At 37.6% G+C, this 12715-nt stretch overlaps 1 protein-coding gene across 2 annotated transcripts in view; it reads left to right on the forward strand.

Annotated features, from left to right (window-relative positions):
* The window catches only part of LOC136855402 (protein inscuteable homolog), a 176031-nt gene that overhangs the window by 65806 nt on the left and 97510 nt on the right, over positions 1-12715 (forward strand). Inside the window, exon 1 of one of the 2 annotated variants that reach the window (XM_067132392.1) lies at positions 4649-4825. The exons of the other annotated variant lie outside the window; for it this stretch is intronic. Within the exon in view, the coding sequence (XP_066988493.1) occupies positions 4790-4825 (36 nt within the window). The 5' untranslated portion in view covers positions 4649-4789. Of the gene's footprint in view, positions 1-4648; positions 4826-12715 lie in introns of those variants that run through there. 2 annotated transcript variants of the gene reach the window in all.

Genomic DNA, 12715 nt, shown 5'->3' on the forward strand with positions numbered 1-12715 from the left:
AGAGGGCTGCAATTTGGTATGTTTGATGATTGGAGGGTGGATGATCAACAAACCAATTTGCAGCCCTCTAGCCTCAGTAGTTTTTAAGATCTGAGGGCGGATATAAAAAGTGCGGACGGACAGACAAATAGCCATCTCAATAGTTTTCTTTTACATAAAGCTACAAATGTGTAAATTGTCCTCGAAATTGACCTGTGACCCTGAAAAATAGGGTAGTGTATAGCGTTTAGCGGAGAAAGTATATTCGTACTTAACAAGTTTCATCAAAATCAGTGAAATTTGGTTTAAACTGATGAAAAATATGCAAGGGTCAAGCACACGCGAAAAAAATGACGCCAACTCCCAAAGTATCCAGGTACCAAGTTTCATTAGATTTTGAGAGGAATAAGCTTACAACCACTGACTTGAATTGAACTATACGAGTAATAGATATAATGTTGACCTTGAAATTGGTTTTAGACATGAACAGCAACTCAGCAAGTCGTGGTAAAATAAAGATGAATGAAATCAGTACAGTGACGCATATGTCTAAGTGTGAGGACCAGAGACACTCTAGCTGTCACTGTTTCTAATGCGTAGAGAAGATGAAAGTTGAAAAATGCTCTTGTAATTAAACCTCTGACGCCAGAAATTTGTCAATGTTAAAAATGTTTGCGATGTAATCCCTAGTACCATGGATACCTATATACCCATTATTATTATTATTATTATTATTATTATTATTATTATTATTATTATTATTATTATTATTATTATTATTATTATTTAAAATTTCTCAATCACATGATTTACTAAGTGTACATACGTAATATGTAATAGAATATGTAATAAAATGAGAGCTTTCGAGAACCTTACATCATTGTGGATTTTTTCTTATTATTATTATTATTATTATTATTATTATTATTATTATTATTATTATTATTATTATTATTATCCATCGACATAATCTATTTATAACTACACGACTAATGCAGTTTTGCCACTATCATCGGTAAAATTCGAAGTGAAGAATAAAATGTTTGTAATCATAATAAAACACTAAAAAACAACTTGTCTATCGTCATTTGGGTTTAAAAGAAAAACGGTCGGAAGTTTCAAAAGCGAATCGGGCTTCGTGGTCGTACGTCATACCGTTGGGAATAACCTCCCAGCTCAGCGCGATGGCATGGGACCTCAAATTCCACCACTGGCGAATCGATATTCCGCAGGGATGGCAATCCGCAATTTTGAAGGAGAGAGAGAGAGAGAGAGAGAGAGAGAGAGAGAGAGAGAGAGAGAGGAGCAGCCGAGGAGGTGTAGCATTAGAATAGGAAGAAAAAGGAAGAGAGAGAGAGAGAGAGAGAGCGAGAGAGAGCGAGAGAGAGAGAGGAGAGAGAGACAGAGAGTGTAGCATTAGGAAAGGGGAGGAGAGTAACATTAGATTAGAAAGAGAGAAGAGAAGAAGAAGAAGAAGAAGAAGAGAAAAGAAGGAAGAAGAAGAAGAAGAAGAAGGAGAGAGAGAGAGAGAGAGAAGAGAGAGAGAGAGAGAGAGAGAGAGAGAGAAATATTTTCGATTTAGTCTGATGTTTATTTTATGCCCTGTCATATGGACGGTAGTCACCCTGTAAGGATCTGTGAATGTGTGTGTGTGTGTGTGTGTGAGAGAGAGAGAAGGAGAGAGAGGGGCGTAGGAGGAAGTAGAGGAAGGAGAATGTGATTGTTTATCTTCCATGTTTTCATGATATTGATTTATGCTCATGTCACAAAATCGATAATCGATTGTGAGAGAGAGAGAGAGAGAGAGAGAGAGAGAGAGAGAGAGAGAGAGTCGATCACTGTTATGCTGCCTGAATCTCTTTATGTTTTCTGTTACTGTTCATTCCTAAAGCGTTGGAGACATTTCCGTGTCTGTTTTCTGGGACCACCTTGAGAATGGAAACGCCCAACACCCCTATAAGACGTTTCCTGGATTTCCTATGGAATTAACAGGACTCCTATGAAATTAAGATGACTTTTCATAGTGCACCAGTTTCGTAAACGTTGGTGACCGATTAACTTCCGAAAAGCGACCGAGAATGAATCGCATTACTTCACATGCATTCATTAAATTTGAGTCTTTATTGGAGGATACGACAGATCATTCATGATTCAGAAATGTCCGCAGAACGAACTCAAAATTTGGACGCACTTCGCTCTGACGCACGTCAAGTATTCCCCTGGAGACGTTTCCGGATATTGATGTGTCTTCATAATTCAAGGTTCTGCTGTGATACGGTCGTAGGATTTGATTGGATCGCCCTGGTCAAGTCCAGAGAGAGAGAGAGAGAGAGAGAGAGAGAGAGAGAGAGCAATTATAATTACATCAGTGCATCACAGTGTACAACCCCGTAGCCTCTGGCGGCGAAAAAATCGTTATTTCTGATATGGAAAAAGAGAGAGAGAGGAGAGAGAGAGAGGAGAGAGAGAGAGAGAGAGATACAGCAATTATAATTATATCAGCGCATCACAGCGCACAAACCCGTAGCCTCTTACGGCGAAGAAAAATCGTTATTTTTGATGCAGGACAATCTTCCATTGGCAGAGGCTCGTCATCATAAAAGCCAATGAATCGGGCCCTTTTCTGGTCATCGTGATGAGCAAATCACAACAAATAACGGGCAAATAAACAAGGCGGAGCCTCCGTTGACCGTTAAACCTATTCTGGGCTGTGAAGTTGTGGGGCGGGGGGGCATGATGGCATTCAGGCCGGTCGTTAGGTCGCTCTGTTTGTTTAATGTCCCTAATTTTATGTCGTCGTCCTAAAATGAACGGATCGCGCATCGTTCAGTTACTTCATTAATGTGAAATTTCATTATGTCGTAATTATGTTACTGGAGGTATTTTTTTTATATACTTTTTTTTCTTGTGTTATTTTACGATTTTTTTTTGTTGGGTTAAAAAATAAAATTTATGTATTTTCATTAAGCATATATAAACATTTATATCTGTTAAAGTATCCAAAGTATAATAAGTTGCTGGAATGTTTTTCTCCTTTGAGACTGACTTTTATAAATTTTTGTTTCTTTTGTACAACAATGGAAAGTTTGACCGAAGTTCATATGTCACTATTGATCCTATTGAAGATAGGTCAGAATCTTCTGTTCTCCATTGTTTTTTTTACCAAATGAAATGAATAATGAATGAATTGAAAAAAAAAATTCAGGAAAATTAGTGGAATTTAATAAAAAATCGTATCCTTCGAGTCGCCTTATTTTGTATGTATGAAAAAACGCTCACATCTAAATATAATCAAGCGATTACAGGCACATACGTGTGCTGATTTATATTAATTTTCAAGTAAAATATCATGTGCAGATGTTTGTATAAATATGCAGAAAATGAGATAAATTTAGCAGTGCAGTCGGTGCTTTAAATTCTGCACGTTTCCTTTTTCGTCTCTTAAATCATCAGGTAGCGAATACACCAGTACATCCACAGTGCTCCATGCATAATGTATGGAAGAACTCCACCCCTTATAAGCAGGAGAGAGAGAGAGAGAGAGAGAGAGAGAGAGAATGCTCTAGCCAGGAAGACAGTGGATATGCAAGGGATTTTAAACTGGGCGTTTACCCATGATCTGTTCTCACCTTCTCTCTCGAAGCTAACGCTTGTCTCAAATCATGTTTTGTGCGTGAATTGAGTTTTACTACTGTTACAGGTATCAGTATTAACCATGGAAGCTTATTTGACCCTACTTTTATTTTTATCTTCGTCTTCACCGTTTCGGCAGAAGGCGATGATCGAACGAATCATCTGCCATTAACCACGTACACAACCGACCGGTTTTGCATTGTGTCTAGATTCTGCTGGTGAGAGTGAGGAGGAAAGGGGAGGGAAAGAGATAGGAAAACGAGAGAGAGAGAGGAAGAGGGAGAGAGCGAGAGAACGTTCGTTATTCACACGCAGCTGCTCTTCCTACAGCACGTGCCTATTTCGCGCGTGGTGTGACGTCATCCGCCACCGAATTCATTCCATCGAGATGAAAATGGTAACTTTGGGGAAACTCTGTTGCTTCTTTTTCGTGGGTTAAGAGTCGTCAGTCGTTGCAGTGTTAATTATTTAAAAGCGAAAAGTCTTAATTGTCAGTTTCTACTTACATTTAAATGAATTAGATAGACTGAGTTTTCAATAACGAAATTTGATCGACAGATTCGGTCGCACAATCCGCGCACTCCGAGCCCTGTGATCGACCGTATCCCGATGGGGGGAAATTCTGCTTTCAATGGCTGGGCTTTGGCCTGGAAAGAAAGGACATAGCGACACTGAAGGACCCACACGGGACCCTTCTGGGCCTTTTGGAAGACCAGTTTGGTGTAGGATGTTGTCGACAGCGGTTATGTGAAGGTGCTGGGGAATCCTTCGGAAGGACGCGGCTGGAATACCGGAAATACTGCCGCCGGATACAGGAAAGGAAAAGAAGAAGAAGAAGAATGGGTTTGTTCAGTTGGATTAGAAACAGAGCGACGGCCTTCGGGGTCAATCTGAGGTTTGAATTTGTGTGAAAGAATTCGCGAGAAAATGTGAACCTAAATTTCGAGGACTGCGAAGTGAAAGCAAAACTAAAAACATGATGTTTATATTTCATGGCAGTGAAAAAACTAAGACTACGCACGTTTTTAATTGAAAAGAATTGGAAATTATAAAACAGTGTTTAATCGGAGAAAAATAATTGTTCCCAGGGATAAGTGTGGCTGACGGCCAAGCGACTTTTTAGCGCTCAGGATACTTTCAATTCGCTGGAGTTGTCATTAACTCAAATTTCATTTCAATGGATATACCGGGTGCCATTATAAGATGGTTGCAGGTAAGATGTCATTTAGAACTGTGTCGTGTTAAATATATTTCATTAATGTATGAGCATGTATTTATTTTGCTCAAGTGTGCTGTTCACACACACACACACAAACATATATACATATATATATATTATATATGAAATATGTATATATACATATATTTACATATATATGTGTATATACATTATGTATAATGTATGTATAATATATATACATGTATATGTATATATATATGTATATAATATATATATGTATATGTATAATATATATATGTATATATATAATATATATATATATATATATATATATATATATATATATATATATATATATATATATATATATATATATATTGCAAATGCCTCCGTACATTTGCTTTCCTCTGCTGGAGGGTAATAGTCTACGGAGAATGAACTCCACATTTCAACTAGTCACCTTCCATCCCATAACCAGCCTTTATCGCTGCCACAAACTCCTAAATAAATATGTAATAAATTATAAATACTCCACATAACTTGCAATTTAGACGATATCTTGAAATATTTTCGTCATATTTGACCGCATCGGTGCGCAGTAGTATATCATGAAGTTAATAAATAACGAACTTGGTGTATTCATGTGTATGATTAATGTACACAAAGCATCTGCCAGTTGCGCGCGCCCACATATTTGTATATGTATGTATGTATGTGACAAGAAGCATCTGGCGTGTTTTATTAAACTTAATAATAAATTCAGAATAACTGAAACATTAGCTGTATATATATTTTATATATATATGTATATTATATATATATATATATATATATATATATATATATATATATATATATATATATATATATATATGTATGCCTATATATCTTTTTGTGTGTGTGTGTGCGTGTGTTCATAATCTCAATTGAAGAAGTGAAGTAGAACCGAGTAGACTAAATCGTTTAGAATTAGATATGTATTGCTTTAGCTGTGGGTTTCCTACTAAACGTTGCCAACTACTGTCGCGTTTCCCCTCTGTCTAAGTAATCCATGTTCTGACGTTAGCAGCCTTTATATAGAGTGTAAGGTAAAAATTGGTGTAAAAATTCTGATGAATGTAAGAATCCCCTGTATGCATGTATTATGTATTGTAATTCTCTTGATTACAGTACTCAGCTTTTGTAATTGTTACTGACTATAATAAAACTCCACATTTTATCATTGTTACATTTATTTTATAGGGCTGTAGTGATTAAATAAATGTATGGGACAATGTGCAATGGGTACTTCAGTATCATAAAGCTGCCAAGTAATAATGATAATGATAATAACAGCACTCTTATTATGATCACTCTTTCGCCTACCAGCACATCAGAGTGAAACTCCGTCTCAAGCACCGACTTAATTAGCATAGCCGTAAAAAATTTGAAGTTGGAAGCCACAAAGGTGTGACGAAAAGGGGGGGTCAACTGGGTAGCAATGGGAAAGATATACCGGGAGGGGCAAGGGTGATTGGGGTGGGGGCGATGTGAAGGAATCCTTATAATGGGGTTTGGGGTGTGGGGCGGTGAATAACCATATGGTTAGTTATAGGGGCATGGGTGAGTGCTCTCAAACCCACTGCAGGAAGAGTTGGTGGCAGGATTTTAGTTACTTTCATGCTTTCATGTTTTTCATAAGATTATATATATATATATATATATATATATATATATATATATATATATATATATATATATATATATATATATATATAATTTCGTTCAGCTTATTTCAGCACCCTCGGCTTTTGGCCAGAGTAAGAATTTTATTAGTACCTCGTTAATTCAACTCAGTTGTTATATTTTTTGTGTGAATACACAAAAAATATAACGAACCCGCAAGCAGTTGAAGAAAATACGCATTCATGTGTAACTCCAGATTTATGACAGGAATGTCCAGAGTTTCATAGAATATGATTTTTTCCAATGATAAGAATTATGTAGGAGCTAAGGAAACATTTCCGAGTTTGCTTTAACCATCGGAAGCCAGAGATTTCATCCATCTTAGGACCCGATTAGAAACGGCAACGGGATTGCATCAGTGGTGGTAAGAAGAGCACTGGTTTTGTCCTTTAACGTGCATAGATCTCTCTCTCTCTCTCTCTCTCTCCCTTCTCTGTCTACCTCCTGGTCACCAAAGCATGTCGTCCTGATCGATGGCTCCCAAAATGCATTAGCAGAACAAGCGGCAACCGACCGTGGAAGTAAACCACGGACGGGCCCCATTCCATGTTGACTTCTGGCGATAAAATGTTACGCTATCAACTCCGGAGGTGTTGGTACAGCAGCCCCTAAAACAAACTCAGAGTAGATGGATGGTGGCACAAGGCCGGTTTGTGCAGCTCATGTATGGACAAGGAATACGAGAAGGCAAGGATATTTTGTCCAAGCAGAGAGAGAGAGAGAGAGAGAGAGAGAGAGAGAGAGACTATCGATTCATTCATATGGTCTAGGTATCAATGGAAGCAAATATGTGCTAAGCAAAGGAGAGAGCGAGAAATGATTCATGTGAACAAAGCAGACGAAGAGGCAAGCATATACTTCTCCAAGCAATGAGAGAGAGAGAGAGAGAGAGAGAGAGAGAGAGGATACATATATATGCAAGAAAATAAACTCGTCTAAACCTAGCAAGGAAGGAGTCAGGCAGAAGCAGATCTTCGGAAAGATAGAAAGAGAAAGGAGACTACTTCTCTTTTAGGAAGCTTAGAGCCACACGTAGCAAGACGAGGGAGCAGCGGTGACAGAGGAGGTAAAAGTGGTGTAAGTGCAGGGCTCCCGTGTGTCTGCTCTGTGTCAGGCGAGCTGCTAGTGAAAGGTCGCCTCCTGGGTCCTTATTAGTCTCATGTCCCGTCGATTTCTGTTTTCTCTTTCAATTGGGTGACACTCGCTGGTTTGTGGAAGGGGAATGCAATAGATCGTTGCCGAGGAGGTCAGAGGTTTGTGACGCATTAGGCTCAGCTGATTAGAGCCAGTTTTCCGGGCTGGGCAAGAGGGGAATACTGGTGAACATTGCAGATAAGTCACTTACAGTTCGAAGAAAATGTACACCCAATTGTTGTTTATGTAACCACTTTACTCTTGCTTCGTGTTTCTCCATTCTCTTTTTTTTCAGTAATGTAAATCTCTCTCTCTCTCTCTCTCTCTCTCTCTCTCTCTCTCTCTCTCTCTCTCTCTCTCTCTCTCTCTCTCCCCCTTTGTGATGGCGATAACCGACAATTTGAACTTGTTGCTGGAAAATGCATACATTTAAATGTATATATATAAATCTCTCTCTCTCTCTCTCTCTCTCTCTCTCTCTCTCTCTCTTTTTAAATTATTTTCCCTCTAAGTGGATTCGAGGCAATGGTGACACATAAGCATTAGAACCACATTCTGAAAGTGGAATGCCTTTCATAGATACGAGAGAGCCAATTGACATGAGTTTGATCTCAAAAAACCATTGTTTAGGCTAAGCGTTGGCTGCTGTATGAAATACTTAACCTTTCTTCCCGATCAGATGAAAATGATTAATAAGAAAAGAACTAACGCATCACCTCCCATCTAGATTAGTGTATTTGGTGTAGACCACGGTCTATGTATATGGTGTAGACCACGTTATGCTACCGAATTGCAGTAAATACAGGGTTCGCGCTTAACCAGTACTCACAGTACTGGAGGGGATGAATGCACTTGGATTTTCCTCCATAAGTCTCTCGTAAGTAGTCTTGCGTTGGGTTAGTGATAAATAAAGTATATATTTTGCTTCTGACTTTACGTAATCCAAAAGATCCTGTTCCATAATCCCATGCGTCTAGATGCCACTTTTTACCGCGCGTAGTATGGTTTAGTTTCGTTGGTAACAACAACTACAATATGATCTTCTAAGGTTTATTATCCATTTGTCTAGACATAAAGTCTTGTCTCCTAATCCATCCTGCTAAGGATTTCTTTTACCCGCTGTATAAGTTTTGATGGAGGCAACCGATAACCCTGGATGTCACAAAGTACGGTTCATGCCATCCTGTACCGTACAATGGCGACTGAGACAAACCTGATAGGATTAAGATGCGCCAGCTGGATAAGCTCTAGGAGACAGAATGAGCACTGAGAAGGGGCCGGGGAAAGACCTTTAGGTCTTGGGTGGGGGAGTAGGGGAGTGGGAGTGAGTCGTTTATCCTTGCTATAATCAAGTCCTATCCAGAATGCCCTAAACAATTGCTGAAATGGTCAAGGGTTATCTGATTTACTTACGGTTAAATTTTAGTGTCACTTTTATTTCTGGAAAATGATGCTGTAATCGGCGGCTGCTGTATGTCGTGGGCTCTGCATTTAATCCTTACCTAGTTTTATATTGCTCTCTCTCTCTCTCTCTCTCTCTCTCTCTCTCTCTCTCTCTCTCTCTCTCTCTCTCTCTCTCTCTCTCTCTCCAGGAATTTATTGTTGATAATTGCATCTTTCCCGGACAGGATTTGAACCTAAGCCTTTGGTTTCGATTCACTGATAGACAGTTGACTTGACCATTCGGCTGGGTATAAGTTATTCTAATGAATAGTGATTTCGATATTTAGTGATATTTTTGGTTATATACATACATACTTACATACATACATAAACATTAAGAGAGAGAGAGAGAGAGAGAGAGAGAGAGAGAAGAGAGAGAGAGGGAGAATCAGAAAATACACATTACACCCGTTTGTGCACAGATATTTTCCCACATCTTCCAAGAATTTTTCTGGCAAGTAGTGGAGGCAAAACAAAAGCAATGCTGTTGAAGAACCACCTTCCCATTTTCCCTTACGTTATAATCACGATTAACAGAAAACGGGGAGTATAGATTCGAATCTCGACAAAAGTGGTTTATAACTGATGACGCAGCAAGAGTTATAATATTCCACGGTCTATTATGTATGTGTATTATCTCTCCGTAACTGTTTTGCCATGTCCATAAGATAAAAAAAAAAAAAAATCGGGCGATACACGAGACTTAATCGAACATAAGAGCTTTCTGTTAAATGACTTGAGAAAAGGGTTTGATAACGGTCATTTGAATTTTGAACGGATCATTCCCTTTATTCAAACAACGCCTTTTCATCCGGAGAGTGTAATTTGAATGAGCGTTCCATATTTGTGTTCTCTTAAAAAGGTTATCTTTTAAACGTAAAGAGAGCTAAGTTATATATAGAAATATGTTTAGTAGAGTGGAGTTCTAATCCTATACATGTTTTTTTTTTTTAAGATTTTTCATGAGTGAGTTCTGTTGCATGTTATTTCTACTTGCTCTAGGTAAACACGTAAAATGTTTACAACACTTTGTTCCTGTTGCATCACTGTTCAGTAATCCTGATTAATCCCTGGCTGTCCCACTTTGTGATGGATCATTCCTCGCATTATTTTTATTTATGTCCTTTGAATTTAAAACATTTTTGGAAGTGTTCTTGATGAACATTCCAGACTGTAAGGCTTGTGTAGGTACTGCCTTTGGCCATGTTGTTCTTAGTAGGTTCCGCTGTTGTGATCTTGTTCTAGAGCTGCTTCATACACTGTCCATGCATTCTTTGTTGTTGTTCTTTTCCCTGGTGTTGTTGCTGATGTTCTTTTTGGTGTAGTTCCTCCTTCGATGTTTTGGCTAGTGCTCACTGTGTTGCTGGTTCTTCCCTTGATGATGTTGCTAGTGCTCCTTTGGATGTTGTTCTTCCCCTTGATGGTATTGCTATAGTGCTGATTTTGTTGTTGTTCCTCCTCCCCTTGATGATATTGCTAGTGCTGGTTTTATTGTTGTTTCTCCCCTTGATGATATTGCTAGTGCTGATTTTGTTGTTGTTCTTCCCTTTGTTTATATTGCCAGTGCTGATTTTGTTGTTGTTCCTCCCCTTGACGATATCGCTAGTGCTGATTTTGTTCTTGTTCCTCCCCTTGATGTTACTGCTAGTGTTGCTTTTGTTGTTGTTCCTTCCCTTGATGTTGATGCTGGTGCTGATTTTGTTCTTGTTTCTCCCCTTGATATTGTTACAGTGATCCTGTGGATGTTGTTCCTCTCATTGAAGATGTTGCTAGTGCTCATTTTGTTGTTGTTCCTTCCCTTAATGATGTTACTAAAGCTCATTTTGTTGTTCCTGACCTTGATGATGTTGCTAGTGTTGATTTTGTTGTTGTTCCTTCCCCTGATGATGTTGCTAGTGCTCATTTTGCTGTTGTTTCCTTTACTGGTATTATTATTCACCCTCCCGTTTCTGCTTTCTCTGCCATTATTGCAACAACCTTTGTTGTTGATCTACCATAAAGCGCACATCGTTTCCTAGTGTCCTCTTCCTTTTTTTTTTTTCGTTTTTTTGCTTTTTTTTCTGGACATTGTTTCTTCCTGAAGTCATCCATTCTTATCGGAGTACGAGTTATGGCAGGTAACAAAACCATACGTGCCCGTTCTTTTCAGAGGGATCAGATTAAGGTGCTGATAAATAGACTCGCCGTATAAAAAAAAGAGAGAGAGAGAGAGAGAGAGAGAGAGAATATCCATGACTCATTAGGAGTTAGGTTAAAATATTCACAAGGTTGCTCTCTGGAATGGCTCAAGTGCTGTCAGGAGCGAAAATTCGAGAGAGAGAGAGAGAGAGAGAGGGGAGAAGTGAAGGCTCATAAATAAAAAAGAACTGTAATATGAAAATAAAAAAAATCGGGAATGACGATTTGAAATTAGGAATTCAACGATTAAAGAAATGGGGAGGAATAGAAAATAAAAATAACGAGACAAGGCGACCATAGATATTTTTTGGAAGTTTTACATTTTTATGTTAGCAATATCGTTGGAAAATGTAAGCAGCTTTTTCCCATTTAAAAAAGGCAGCAGTTGTTCAGGAAAGTAGCAGATGGACCTGCCTCATTCATCGCTGTCCTACAGTACTTAATTATCTGACATTTTCCATTCCTTCTAAACTGTTATCGTCCTCTCAGTTGGCTAGGTGACTGGTATTAGTCTGACCTAGTTGACCAGATGCTTCCTTTGAACATCTGTGGTAATTAAAACCATTTATTCATCCTCTTTTGATATATATATTATATTATATATACAGTATATATATACAGTATATATACATATATATATATATATATATATATATATATATATATATATATATATATATATATATATATATATATATATATATATATATATATATGTATATACAGTATATATATATACACACATACACACCATTTTCCCATTACAGCTTCTGTTTCCTGGACCAGAGGGCCGTGAGATAATTATTTTCCGTTCCATGGCTCTAATTCTTCCAGTGAATAAGGAAAGTACATTATTACATACACACACTACATATGTATGTATACTGTATATATATATATATATATAAATGTATAGAAAAAATATATATATATATATATATATATATATATATATATATATATATATATATATATATATATATATATATATATATATATATTATACACCATGGAAAATGTATAAGGAAATCTTGTGTAAATGCGCATACTCAAGGGGTTTAGTTCATTACTTAATTTCTTGATTTCATTACATCACACCAAGAAAAAGCTGTTTAAGGCTATTGCGTCGAACGTCTTGAATGAAGTTAATTTCGTTATAGGTTTTGCATTAACATGCCATTAGCATGTTCACAATATTCTGACTAGAATTTATCACAGTTAGATTTCTTTTATGAATGCTTCAAAACCTGCTTAGGGTTTAATCATTGCAACATGAAAAATTATTATTCATATCTTACTTAGATATGTTATTATTCAGAGAGAGAGAGAGAGAGAGAGAGAGAGAGAGAGAGAGAGATATCCAAATAAGCTCTGTTATCACCGATCAGGAAAGCTCAGTGCCATTAAGAAATCAGGTTCCTCCAAGAAAATAACAAACGAAAA

Source organism: Macrobrachium rosenbergii, chromosome 31 (genome assembly GCF_040412425.1).
Source record: "Macrobrachium rosenbergii isolate ZJJX-2024 chromosome 31, ASM4041242v1, whole genome shotgun sequence".
NCBI lineage: Eukaryota > Metazoa > Arthropoda > Malacostraca > Decapoda > Palaemonidae > Macrobrachium > Macrobrachium rosenbergii.